Source organism: Mobula birostris, chromosome 12, assembly GCF_030028105.1.
Source record: "Mobula birostris isolate sMobBir1 chromosome 12, sMobBir1.hap1, whole genome shotgun sequence".
In the NCBI taxonomy this organism is placed as follows: domain Eukaryota; kingdom Metazoa; phylum Chordata; class Chondrichthyes; order Myliobatiformes; family Myliobatidae; genus Mobula; species Mobula birostris.
This window is the reverse complement of record NC_092381.1, coordinates 27506005-27520740: the sequence shown is the minus strand read 5'-3', so window position 1 is coordinate 27520740 and position 14736 is coordinate 27506005. Positions and strand designations below refer to the sequence as shown.

Below are 14736 nucleotides of genomic sequence, written 5' to 3'. Positions count from 1 at the left end.
GATGGCAGAGGAACTGAATGAGTATTTTGCATCAGTCTTCACAGTGGAAGACATGAGCAATATACCTGATAGCCAGAGGTATCAGGGAATATTATTAGGTTAATCAGAATTAAGATAACTAGAGAGAAAGTGCTTGGGAAGCTAAGTGGGCTAAGAATAGATAAGTCTCCCGGCCCGGATGAGGTGCACCCAAGGGTTCTGAAGGAGGTGACTTTGGAGATTGTGGAAGCATTGGAAATGATCTTCCAGGAATCAATAAACTCTGGCATGGTTCCGGAGGACTGGAAGGTCGCAAATGTAGTTCCGCTATTTAAGAAAGGAAGAAGGCAGCAAAAAGAAAATTACAGACCTATTAGTCTGACATCGGTGGTTGGAAAGATATTGGAGTCAATCCTCAAGGACAAGGTTATGAAATACCTCGAGGTGCATGACAAGATAGGCCGAAGCCAGCATGGTTTCATGAAGGGAAGATCCTGCATTACCAATTTATTGGAATTTTTTGAGGTAATCTCGAATAAGATTGACAAGGGAGAGGCTGTGGATGTTGTGTATTTGGATTTTCAAAAGGCCTTTGATAAGGTGCCGCATATGAGGCTGCTTAATAAGATGAGAGCCTATGGAATTATAGGAAAGATATTGAAATGGGTGGAGCATTGGCTGATAGGCAGAAAGCAAAGGGTGGGAATAAAGGGATCCTATTCTGATTGGTTGCCAGTTACTAGTGGTGTTCCGCAGGGGTCGGTGTTGGGGCCGCTTCTTTTTACGATGTATATCCATGATTTGGATTATGGAGTAAATGGTTTTGTGGCCAAGTTTGCGGATGACACCAAGATAGGTGGCAGAGCAGGAAATGTTGAAGAAACGGAAAGGTTGCAGAGAGACTTAGTCAGTTTGGGAGAGTGGGCAAAGAAATGGCAGATGAGATACAACGTTGACAAATGTACGGTTGTACATTTCAGAAGAAGAAATAATCGGACAAATTATTATTTAGATGGGGAGAAAATTCAAAAATCGGAAGTGCAAAGGGACTTGGGGGGCCTCATGCAGGATACCCTAAAGGTTAACCACCAAGTTGGATTGGCGGTAAGGAAAGCGAATGCTATGTTGGCATTCATGTCAAGAGGAATAGTGTATAAGAGTAAGGAGGTGTTGATGAGGCTCTATGGGGCATTAGTGAGACCTCATTTGGAATACTGTGTGCAGTTTTGGGTCCCCTATCTTAGAAAGGATGTACTGATGTTGGAGAGAGTTCAGAGAAGATTTACGAGGATGATTCCTGGAATGCAGGGGCTAACATATGAAGAGCGTCTGTCGGCTCTTGGACTGTATTCATTAGCGTATAGAAGAATGAGAGGGGATCTCATAGAAACATTTCGAATGTTGAAAGGGTTAGACAGAGTAGATGTGGAAAGGTTGTTTCCCTTGGTGGGTGAGTTCAGGACAAGAGGCTATAGTCTTAGAATTAGAGGGTACCCAGTTAAAACAGAGATGAGGAGAAATTTTTTTAGCCAGAGGGTCGTGGATTTGTGGAATTCGTTGCCACATACAGCTGTGGAAGCCCGATCATTGAGGGTGTTTAAGGAGGAGATTGACAGGTATCTAATTAGTCAGGGTATCAAGGGATATGGGGAAAAAGCCGGAAATTGGAACTAGATGGGTGAATAGTTTAGCTCATGGGGGAGCTGCGGAGCAGACTTGATGGGCCGAATGGCCTACTTCTACTCTTTTGTCTTGTGATCTTGTGAACCCAAAAATTATGCAAGTGATAGCTTGCTGCAATAGCAACCATGGCAGTATCTAGGGACAGAAGATTCTAGCAGAAAAAACTGATAGGACCAACGAGTTTTAAATAACTAGTAATGAACAATAGCATTTTATTTCAGACAATAGGCAGCCTCCAGTTGTGCGACACTACAGCTAACAAGTGTTTCCTTGGAGTTTATGTAAACACATTGGGTCAGACAGAGAACGTTAAGTGGCTGTGAACACAGAGAAGCAGAGCTAATACAATCAGAATAAGAATCAGGTTTATTGTCACGGACGCAAGTCATGGAATATGTTGTTCGGTGGCAGCCATGCAGTGCAGGTACAACAAATTACTATAAGTTACAATAAATAAAGAATAAATAAATAAATTATGCAAAACAGTAAAGTATTATAAACACAAGAGATTTTGCAGATGCTGGAAATGCAGAGCAACACATACAAAATACTGCAGAAACACAGCCGATCAGGTAGCATCTCTGGAAATGAATAAACAGTCGATGTTTCAGGGTGAGATATTTCTTCAGGACTGGAAAAGAAGGGGGAAGATGCCAGAATAAAAAGGTGGGCCGAGGACTAGCTAGAAGGTGATAGGTGAAGCCAGGTGGGTGGGAAAGTTAAAGGGCTGGAGAAAAAGGTAGCAGATAGGAGAGGATAGTGGACCATAGGGCGAAGGGAAGGAGGAGAGGCACCAGGGGGAGGTGACAGGCAGGTGAGTAGAAGTAGTAAGACACCAGAGAGGAATAGAAAGGGAAGGGGGAGGAGAAAAATTAGCTGGAGTCATTGATGTTCATGACATCAGGTTGAAGGCTACCTAGACTGAATGAGATGCATTGCTCCTCGACCGAGAGAGTGGCCTCATCATGGCAAAAGAGGATGCTATGGACCAAGATGTTGAAACAGGATTGGGGACAGGAATTAAAATGGTTGCCCAACAGGAAATGTTATGCTTTTGGTGAATGGAGCAGAGGTGCTCGACAAAGCAGTTCCCCAATTTACCTCAGGTCTCATCGATGTAGAGGAGGTCACATCGGGAGCACCAGATACAAGAGACTGCCCCAACAGATTTGTAGGTGAAGTGTTGCCTCACCTGGAAAGACTGTTTCAGGCCCTGAATGGAGGTATTGTTCATGGGTTTATGTTTCATCCAAATGTTGCAGTCTTAATCCTACTGAGTTTAGTAAAATTTAGTATGTAAACAATTTGATGGTGAGATGGAGATGAATCAGACACTCTTGTCTTGAGTTAGCTACGTTTGGTGGAAAAGAGTTGTTCTGGCAGTGGGATAAGTGACAGTGGGATGATACTAAAATCAAGTCTTGAAACATAGTGTTGAGACCAAAACTGGGGACTGCTGGAGAGTTCTAAAAGGACAGAAGGTAAGGATCCCTGTCAAGTAGGGCACTGGCAGTACCATATTTTACTGGCAATGCTCAGTGATGGGCACATTTCCCATGAACTGCTCTAACTGCTCTGTGTGTAACTGAGGTAGAAGTCACATTGGGCTACAAAGATAACTTGTGTCCGGAAGTACCTAGTCAAACTTCTGGAGTGATAGGAAACAGTAATCACAAGTTTCACTGTAGAAAATCCAAAATCAATTTAACGGGCAAAAGAAACAAAGATATGCCATCAAATATCTGGGCACAGAAACTTTGTTTTGATGGCATTGGACTGAGGCCAGACAACAAGATTTTAAACATGGGAATGTGATCCCTTGCACCTCCCTGCAGATAAGGTCCTGATAATATCCCAGCTGCAAAGCAGCATCTTTGACAATGTAGTACCTTTTAGAGACAGCATTAAAATGCCAGCCTAAATTATATCCCCAAGTACCAGCTTCGTTATAACCACAGAATGCTCCTGCTGAACCAGCAACAACTAAATGGATAAAAACTTGTAATGAATGCATTTCCAGACTCTGTCCACTTACATGTTTATCAGTAACTCAAAAACACTGATCTAAATGGATTGTAAGAAGGTAACTTGGTAATAGAATCTGTGATTGATATTCACTATCCAGGGCCTGGGGGAGCCTTATTACCAAACTCAACTATATAGCACAGCAGCTGACTCTTCCAGGGGTCAAAGACTTGTTTTTGATTAAGTTGAAATTTCAACCAGTATTCCTTGCTCAGCTTCTGGTTGTAAGTAAGAATCAGTCTTCAGTATTTAATGTAAATTGCAAGTAATAATCAGTCTAACGTTAAAAGGACAGCTTTGCAAATAAACAGCACTGCCTATGGAGCAAAGGCTGCTAGCCCATTGCACAGGGCTGACGGGAGATGCAGTGTAAGATAATGAGGTGATGTTAATTGGGTGTGTATCAAGCCAAAAAACACTGGCTAAACTATTTAGTTCAAGGAAGCTTGCAGACCAGACTAATACTATCACTTAGCACATCAAATAGATAATCTTTCAATAGCTGGAAGATTTGTTTACTCAGAGAATCAGCCCTCACAGCATTAATTTTGGGTGCCTGGAATCTCTGACACCAGAAGCTTTTGGACCATCTGTAAGAATTTCCCAGCAAAGGTATATCACATGCATGTGAAGTCACCAAGTAGTAAAAAACCATATCAATATCAGAGAATAGCCAGGCTTGTCAGGAATGGTAAAAAAAAAGACAGAAAGATGGGATGACTAAAATCCATTCCTCTGTCTTCAATTTCTGCAATACTTGACTCATTCAACTGAAATTCATTGGGATGCCTGTACAGCTTGTAGGAACTATAGCTGTGTTTTGGAAATCCTTTGAGTTTTAGGAATTGATAGTAATTGGGAAACCTTTTATAAAATAAAAATCTGCTGAGTTTTAAATATGTTTTTTAAGAATTTTATCTAAACTTAAACATGTATCATTAAAAATTAACCGTGAACTACTTGTTTTAGCTGGAAGTATCTCCTCCTTGATAGGGTGGGGGGGGGGGGATGTACCCACCACTCAGATAGCGAGAATTGGCAGCGAAACTGACTGTGGAAGATAAACAGGGAATTGACCTAGCCTTCAAAGAATAGGTGGCTACAATATAGCCCCCCTTTAGTGAGAGTCCCTGGAGCTATTTATATCAGATAGTGCTTAAGATCTTCGTTTTTGTTCAGAATTTCATGGACAACAAACATAATACTATCACAAAACAAAAAGCAAGTATTTATGGAGACACAAATAAAATGGAAACATCATTATCTTCCATCTTACCTCCATCATTGCAGCCATCAATAACTTCCCAATGACCAAAATGAAATTGTATGCCTTCCCATCTGTAAGATATAGTACTCAAAATAATTGCAGATAAGGAAATAGTGCACCTAGTAATTCATAATCATTTCGTTTCCTAGCAACCATAGTGACCAATTTTAGTCCTCTTGGCTTTGTAGAGAAATGTAGCCTTATGCCTTAGGATTCCATCTGATAAAATGGAATTAACAAGGCAACCAAATTAACTTCATGTAAACTGTTTACTTTATTAAATCAAGAGGTACATTTTGCACTGAATGCTTGTGCTAGTGCAAATGAAAGGACTATTGGTAAAGGATAATGGGTATTATCAGAAAATCATCTTTAAGCTATGTTCTATGTTAAGCTATATATAGATTCAACAGAATAGTTCTGCTTAGGAGAGAATGCAAAAAAAAACTAAGATGTAAATGCAGGATGGTAAGAAGACGATTTTTAACTCAGATAGAGTGCTTAGAATGTGGAATTCAGAAACCCAAGAAATCTTTCAGCCAAATAGGTTAGATAACAAGAAAAAGGAATATACCAAGAGGTTAAAATGAGGCAGGTAGAACAAGAATGAACTCAGAGGGCATATTAACATGAACTCAGGCTACTGGGGCAAAATGAAATCTTTCTGAACTGGAGTTGTAGATGATATCAGGCTCTAGCCTTCCACAATCAGATCATCTAGAAGTCAAAATTTTACCAAGTCCATTTAAGTTTACTTTACATGTACAGTACCATCTAAAATTCACAAGCCACTTTATATCAAAAAGGCATTTAACCAATTGCTTTGCTGACATTTAAACTTCATGATAGTTGCCACATTTTGCATGCCACAGCTCCCAAGGAGACATCGGTTTGTGTGGTGGGAGTCAGAGTTTTAAAGAAGCAAGCAAGGAGAGTCAGAACTTTTTATGTGCCACAATCTTGAGGAGACACCAGATTGCATATGATTAGGCACTTGGAAAGTGAGGCTTTTGGAAAGTGGGGAATTGAGGCTTTGGTGAAGAGAGGTACAGCCTGTAGGTAGATTTTATTTTGTTATTTATTCATTCATTCTTTCTTGCACATTCAGAGTAGTAGAGATGCCATGCAGGATAGTGGAATGTTCCTCTTGTGGGACGTAGAAAGGCTGGGAGACCTCCTGTCTCCCTGACAACTACACCTGCAAAGAAATGCATCCAGCTGCAGCTTCCGTGTTACGGAGTTGGAGCTGAAACTAGATGAACTCTGGATGGTTCACGAGGCTGAGCAGTTGATGGAGAGGACACACAGGGAGGTAGTCACACCCAAGGTGCAGGACACGGGTAACTGGGTGACTGTCAGAAGGGAGATAGGAGAAAGGCAGCCAACGCAGGGTACCCCTGTGGACATTCCTCTCAACAGCAGGTATGTGGGAGGGGAAGACCAAACAGAGGAAAGCCACAGCAGTCAGGTCTCTGGCACAGAATCTTGCTCTATGACTCAGAAGAGAAAAGGGGAGAACTGGTGAGCTGTAGCGGTAGGGGATTCATTGGTCAGAGGAACAGAAAGGAGGTTCTATGGACGAGAATGAGATTTCTGGATGGTATATTGCCTGTTGGTTGCCAACAGCAGGGACATCTCAGATCAAGTCCACAGTACAGTATTCTTAAGTATCAGGGTGAGCAGCCAGAGGTCGTGGTATGAATGACATGGGTAGGAGGGGGTGACGAGGGGTGACAAGGTCATGCAAAGTGAGTTCAGGGAGTTAGGTGCCAAGTTAAAGGACAGGACCTCCAGGGTTGTAATCTCAGGATTGCTACCCATGCTACATGCTAGTGAAGTCAGAAATAGGAGATCATACAGTTCAAGGAGAAGCTAAAGCCAGATGTATCAATATTACAGTGAAGTAAAGGAAATTGCAGAAGCATGAGAAAGGAATTGGCCAGAATTGACTGGAAAAGAACACTGGCAAGGATGATGGCAGAGCAGCAATGGCTGGAATTTCTGGAAGCAATTCGAAAGGCACAGGTTATAGACATTCTGAAGAAGTAGTAGTATTCTAAAAGTAAGATGACATAACCATGGCTAACAAGGGAAGTCAAAGCCAAAAGAAAAGCCTAGGACAGGGCAAAAATTAGTGAGGAGTTAGAGGATTATGAAGCTTTTAAATACAACAGAAACCAACAAAAAAGCTCCTTAAGAGGGTAAAGATGGAATATGAAAGTATGCTAGTCAATAATATTAAAGGGGATAAAAAAAGTTTCTTCAGATACACAAAGTGCAAAAGAGCGGGGAGAGTAGATATCGGCCAGCTGAAAACCTGTGCTGGAGAGGTAGTAATGGGGGCGGGGGGGTTGGAGAGCTGGGGGCAAGAAAATGGCAGATGAGCTGAATAATCATTTGCATCAGTCTTCACTCTGGAAGACACTAGCAGTATGGTGAAAGCTCCAGATGACAGGGGTCATAAAGTGCGTGAGGTAACGTTACTAGAAAGAAGATTCTTGAGAAACTGAAATGTCTGAAGGTAGATAAGTCACTTGGACCAAATGATGTACACCCCAAGGTTCTGAAAGAGGTGGCTGAAGAGATTATGGAGGCATTGGTAATTATCTTCCACTAAATTACTAAGTTCTGAAATAGTTTTGGAAGACTGGAAAATTGCACTGTCACTCCACTCTTTAAGAGGGGCGAGAGGTAGAAGAAAGGACATTATAGGCTGATTAGTCTGACTTCAGTGGTTGGAAAGATGTTGGAGTCGATTGTCAAGGATGTGATTTCAGGGTACTTGGTGGCACATGATAAAACAGGCCATAGTCAGCATAGCTCCCTCCAGGGAAAATCTTGCGAAACAAATCTGTTACAATTCTTTGAAGCAGGATAGACAAAGAGGATGTCAAAGAGGATAGACAAAGAGGTTAATGTTGAGTACTTGGATTTTCAGGAGACCTTTGACAAGGTGTTACACATGAGGCTGCTTAACAAGTTACAAGCCCATGTTACTACAGGGAAGATTCTAGCATGGATAAAGCAGTGACTGATTGGCAGGAGACAAAGAGTGGGAATAAAGGGAGCCTATTCTGGTTGGCTGCTGGTGACTAGTGGTGTTCCACAGGGGTCTGTGTTGGGACTGATTATTTTTATGTTATTTATCAATGATTTAGATGTTGGAATTTATGGCTGTGTTGCAAAGTTTGCAGATGATATGAAGATAGGTGCAGGGGCAGGTAGTTTGAGAAAATAGGGAGGCTACAGAAGAACTTAGATTAGGAGAATGGCAAAGAAGTTGCAGATGGAATACAGTGTTGGGAAGTGTATGGTCATGCACTTTGGTAGAAGAAATAAAAGCGTAGACTATTTTCTAAATGGAGAAAATACAAAAAAAAGGTGCAAAAGGACTTGGGAGTCTTTGTACAGAATTCCCTAAAGGTTAATTTGCAGGTTGAGTCTATGGTGAGGAAGGCAAATGCAATGTTAGCATTTATTTCAAGAGGACTAGAATATAAAGGCAAGGATGTAATGTTGAGACTTAATAAAGCACTGGTGAAGCCTCGCTTGGAGTATTACGAGCAGTTTTGGTCCCTTTAGAAAAGATGTGCTGAAACTGGCTTCCCATGCGAAGAGTGTTTGATAGCTCTGGGCTATATTCACTGGAATTCAAACGAATGAGGGGTAACCTCATTGGAACCTACTGAACAGTGAAAGGCCTTGACAGAGTGGATGTGGAGAGGGGCTGAGGTACATTAATAGGAAAGGAATAGCGAGAGAAAGGCACAGAGACTATAGAAGAGGGGCAAACAGCAGAGAGGTCATGGTCTCTGTATAGATTACAGAGGAGGAGGTGTATGCTGTCTTGAGGCAAATTAGGGTGGATAAATCTCCAGAGCCAGACAAGGTGTTCCTCGGACCCTATGGGAGGCTAGTGCAGAAATAATAAGGATCCTAGCAGAGATATTTAAAGCATTCTTAGCCATTGGTGAAGTGCTGGAGAATTGAAGGATAGCTAATTTTGTTCCATTCTTTCAGAAAAGCTCTGAGAATAAGCCTGATAGTAGTAGTGGGAAAGTTATTGCAAGGTATTCTAAGGGACCAGATATATGTCTTTGAAATTGTTTTGCTGAACATCTACGCTCTGTCCACCAGAGAAAGCAGGATCTCCCAGTGGCCACACATTTTAATTCCACATTCCATTCCCATTCTGATATGTCTATCCATGGACTCCTCTACTGTAAAGATGAAGCCACACTCAGGTTGGAGGAACAACACCTTATATTCCGTTTGGGTAGCCTCCAACCTGATGGCATGAACATTGACTTCTCTAACTTCTGCTAATGCCCCACTTCCCCCTCGTACCCCATCCGTTATTTATTTATATACACACATTCTTTCTCTCTCTCTCCTTTTTCTCCCTCTGTCCCTCTGACTATACTCCTTGCCCATCCTCTGGGTTTTTCCCCCCTCCCCCTTTTCCTTCTCCCTGGGCCTCCTGTCCCATGATCCTCTCATATTCCTTTTGCCAATCACCTGTCCAGTTCTTGGCTCCATCCCTCCCCCTCCTGTCTTCTCCTATCATTTTGGATCTCCCCCTCCCCTCCCACTTTCAAATCTCTTACTAGCTCTCCCTTCAGTTAGTCCGGACGAAGGGTCTCGGCCTGAAACATCGACTGTACCTCTTCCTAGAGATGCTGCCTGGCCTGCTGCGTTTACCAGCAACCTTGATGTGTGTTGCTAGATATATGTCTTTGATTAGATAGGGACTGATAGGGATAGTCAATATGGCTTTGTGCATGGCAAGTCATGTCTAATCAATCTTAGAATTTTTCAAGGAAGTTACCAGGAAAGTGGATGAAGACAAGGCAATGGATGTTGTCTACCTGGACCTTAGCAAGGCCTTTCACAAGGTCTCACATAGGAGGTTGGTCAAAAAGGTTCAGTTGTTTGGCATTCATGATGAGGTAGTGAATTGGATCAGATATAGGCTTTGATAGAGAAGCCAGAAATGGAGGCTTGTGACAGTTGCTGTGCCAGAGGAATCAGTGCTGGGTCCATTGTTGTTTGTCACTTATATCAATAATCTGGATTATAATGGGCTAAACTGGATCAGCAAATTTGTAGATGTCATCAAGGTTGGGGGTGTAGTGGAAAGCGAGGAAGACTATCAAAGCTTGCAGCATGATCTGCACCAGCTGGAAAAATGGGCTGATAAATGGCAAATGGAATTTAATGCAGACAAGTGTGAGGTGTTGCATTTTGGGAGGATCAACTAGTGTAGGTCTTACACAGTAAGTGGTAGGGCACTAAGTAGTGTGGAAGAACAAAGGGATCATGGAATACAGGTACATAATAATGGACAACAAAGATTTTGATTCCTGAATAGTTTTGGGTGTATCACATGCATTCTGGGTTGCCATTCATAAATATCACCATGGAGATTTCCCCATCTTCTTAAAAAACACCTATATTTGTTATTTTGATTCATAATTCAAGTGTTGCCCACAACGTAAGCTGAAAAGTTTTCTATCTTGTCCAGGCTTGCGTAGGCAGGATGGATGCTGCATGGCAGGACAGGTTTTAGAAAGGTTATAAATTTCCATGAAGGATTTTGATATTTGAGACAGATATTTCTCAGAATAATGATACCAAGATTAAGGAAGGTATTTTTGTTGGTCCACAAATCAAACAGGCAATTTGAATAACTTACAGTGGGACTGGAGAAAATCTCATGGAAGGCATTCAAGGTTGTTGAAAATTTTCTTGGCAACCACAGAGCACCAAACTATGTGCAGCTGGTTGATAAAATGCTTCAAGCATACAAAACTGTGAACTGCAACATATCACTAAAGGTTTATTTTCTGCATCCCTATTTGGACTTCTTCCTTGCAAATCTTGCCACTATCGGTAACAAGCATGGTGAAAAGTTTCACCAGGACATTGCAGTCGTGGAGGAATGGTATCTAGGCAACTAAAATCCATCATTGCTGGCTGATTATTGTTGGACATTTAAAAGAGAAGCCTCAAACACTGAGTACAAATGAAAATCTGAAACAAAACATTTTTAGCTTAGTTGAACTATTGCCGTGTCAGCACCGTTATGCAATTAAACACATTGCATTCAATAAAAGTTAATACCCTATTTCTCCAAACTCCTACATGATGCATGTAGTCTGAAATCAGATTTGTCTTCAGCTTCAAGCAGTCCATCATAAACAAAAGAAAACTATGATGAAGCAAAACTTTTGAAATAAAATTGTTATCCAGTGTCATTCATTGTAGAAGACTGAGGAAGGATTTGAAAATAATGAGTAAATGGAAGCAAGCTTTTTCCACTGAGGTTGAGTGAGACTGCAACTAGAGATCATGGGTTAAGGGTGAAATGTGGAATGTTTAAGGGAACATGGGGAAGAACTTCTCTCAGAGAGTAAATAGTGTGGAACAAGCTGATTGCGTACATGGTGGATGCAGGTTTGATTTCAACATGTAAGAGATGTTTGGATAGGTACATGCATGGGAAGTGTATGGAGGGGGCTATACACTAGGTGCAATTTGATGGGACTAGGAAGATTAAAGCCTCAGCACAGACTAGGTGGGCCAAAGGGCCTGTTTCTGTGCTGAAGTGTTCTATGACTCGATGACAGTCAATTGTTGAATTGTTCCCACAACCCCTCTAATTCTTCGACCTGCTGTGTTAATCTTCAGTAAATAACTTTTAAGGAAACTATATTTTGCCCATGCCATTAAGAACTTCTTCAGATGCAGAGAAAAGCATCTGCTTGCACCAATGCTGATGATGCCATACATAATTGCAATGGAATAGTAAAACTGAATAATATGATCATTTTAGGTATATTTGTGCTTGCTTTGAAATCACAATATTGTTATGAACTAAGACTTTCACTGTCATAAACCAGAAGGGGTGTTCACACCGGGCTCGCGATATCCAAGCAAAACAACTTATGAAACGTAGTAAACCAGCATATTCCCAATAATTTAGCTTTATATTCAATACTTCCACATCATATTGAGAAACAATATAAATGGCAATCGGCACAATAACATGTTAGCCTATACAGTATTCCAAGTAAGTTTGCCGGCCAATGTACCGCGTTTGAACGATCGCCCCATCCAATGAGAGTTCAGGTCCATTCACCAACTTCCCCATTACTGCCCGCTCTGGTTTTACCTGCCGCTTGCTGTTTTTGTATTAACTTGCAGCCGATTCCCCCTCATTGCCACCTGTCTTTCCCAGTGCGTTTCCCTGCGGGTGAGATTGCATGTGGCAATGATCAATGTTTCCTGTTGCCTCGCCGAATGGAGAAACACAAAAGGTGACGCCGAGAGGCATGTTCCTGCCCTTTCACTAATCACAAAGGCTGATTGACGGGAGCAAAAAGTGTCGAGGACACTGGGCCTGCTTAGCAGCCCCACCTTCAGGAAGCGAGCTCAGGGTGTTAGAAGTAGGAGCGTACGTTTATTTGAATGCTGAATCAAATCAGAATCAGAGTGACGAAGCTTTCTTAGCAGCGTACCTCAAAAAGAACACGGACGTGCATTGGCCTAGACTTGAGTAGGAACCATAAACTATTGGAGCTGAATTGGCCATTTCTTCATGGCTGATTTGTTATCCTTTTCAATTTCATTTCTCCCCGTAACCTTTCACGCCCTTACTAATTAAGAGCCTATCAACCTCTACTTTAAATATACCTAATGACTTAGCCTCCACAGCCGTCTGTGGCAATGAATTCCATCGATTCGCCACCCTCAGATCCAAGAAATTCCTTCTCATCTCCGTTCCAATCGGTTAACCTTTCCACTTCGTGTGTTAAATTCTGGACACAATCAGGCTGAGTGTACCGAGCTAACTTTTCAGGTTCACGGCCTCTGGTCTGAAGAACAGCAGTTTATTCTTCGTTTATTTCTCGGCGTCTGATTGTTCATTAACCAGAACAACACATGGAAACTGACCCTGGAATCGCTCGGGCCATAGCTTTCAGATGGAATGCACGGCGAACAATCTTTGGAGATGACTGAAGCCCGAGCACCCGTGGCCTGGAAAGATCTTGAAGTCCCCGCGATTCTCACAAATTACCGGAGAACAGGAATCAAACCTGAACAACACACACAAAATGCTGGAGGAACTCAGCAGGCCAGGCAGCATCAATAGGAAAGAGTACAGGCGACATTTCGGGCCGAGACCCTTCGGCAGGACCGCTTCCGGATACTTTGCTTTACTCCCGTATATTATGCTTAACTTTCAGACCACTTCCAGCTTTTTAGCTGGTTGTTGTTTTTTTCCAGTTAATTATTAACAAAATAATTTAAAATATCCGAACTAAATGAAATATGTAAATGTTTGCACGGGTATTATATGAAACAAAATAAGAATCAATTTTAACTGGGTTCTGAATGTTCTTAACAATCGCACCAGAGAGTCAGACGAGTCAAGTAGACAGCAGCCTCTGACTCTGAACACTGGTGCCCCGCAGGGATACGTACTGAGCCCGCTCGTTTGACACTCTCATTTCACCCATGATTGTGCCCCTGCCTATGCCACCAACTTCATCATCAAATTTGCAGACGACACCACAGCGGTTGGGTTAATTACAAATAACAGAGGAAATACAGAAATTGTCTGAATGGTGCAATAACCTCAACCTTCCTTTCAACATTTAAAAAAAACAAAGAATTGATTATCGATTTCAGGAAATCAAGGAGGTATGAATAGCTTCACTACTCATTAACGGTGAAGCAGTGAAAAGGGTCTCCAGTTTTAAGTTCTTGGGAGTGAACCTCACAGAGAAGCTCTCTTGGACCACCTTGACAGTATGGAAGGCTTAGCGGCGCTTATACTGTTTTAGGAGTTTAAAGACAGCAAATCTGCCCCCAAAGCTGCTGGTAAACCTTTACTGATGTATAATTGAGAGCATACTGCATGACAGAGTCGTACACTAGCTGCCACAATGTCGACCAAAAAGCACTTCAGCGAGTAACCAGGACTGCACAGAACATTATTGGGACACAGCTACCAGGAAACCTTCTTCATCTCACGATGTCCACGGCGGGCTCGCAAAATCATGCTAGACTCAACCCACCCCAGTAATCACCTGTTCAATCTCCTACCATCTGGCAAGAAATACAGAAACATCTCTGCTCGAACATCCCGACGGGAAAAAAAACAGCCTTTACCCCAGGCTGTTGTGCAACTGATGAATGCCCCATTTTGGGATTGCTTGTTTTTAATTCAGTTGTAACTTGGACGTGAATTCTAAACAACTCCGTCGTTATTTTAAATTTAGTCATTGTGTTTTTATGCTGTTTTGCACAGCAATGACAATAAACCTCCATCTTGACCAACTTGAAGAAAAGAGCACTGGAGGGAACTGTGTCCTCAATGACGACGTGCCCCGGCCATTGTTTCTAATTAGTATGGATCACCGACTGTTTCCCAGGCATGATTAAACACATATTGGAACTGCTATTGAACGCTTCGTCCCTTCTGTGCGGCCTCACTAAGCCTCCCTTCATATTGCGCCAGAATTTGAGACAAAGGCTCATTCCATCTCTGGTCTATAAGAATGAAGTAGTTTCGGCAAAGAGAGAGACGTGGCGAATCGCCAGAGATTGCTTCAGCAGCCCCGCGAACAAACTTTTACTTTGCTCGTGGGCTGAAAAATATCCCATTTGTACATACAAACGAATTAAGCTCTGGCGGGAACTAGTGCCGTGACATATTTTCTTTTGTAAAATTTACGTTATTGCAGTGCGGAGTTGAAAGTGAGGCAACGTGGGCA

At 42.1% G+C, this 14736-nt stretch overlaps 1 protein-coding gene across 1 annotated transcript in view; it reads right to left on the bottom strand.

Annotated features, from left to right (window-relative positions):
* LOC140206276 (uncharacterized) overlaps nt 1-12389 on the bottom strand; it is a 38204-nt gene extending 25815 nt beyond the window's left edge. The window contains exons 1-2 of the mRNA XM_072274604.1: nt 12129-12389; nt 4964-5025 (exon numbers count right to left, since the gene is read on the bottom strand). Coding sequence (XP_072130705.1) covers nt 4964-5025; nt 12129-12175 — 109 coding nt within the window. The 5' untranslated portion in view covers nt 12176-12389. The remainder of the gene's footprint in view (nt 1-4963; nt 5026-12128) is intronic.
* Nucleotides 12390-14736: the final 2347 nt, after the last annotated feature.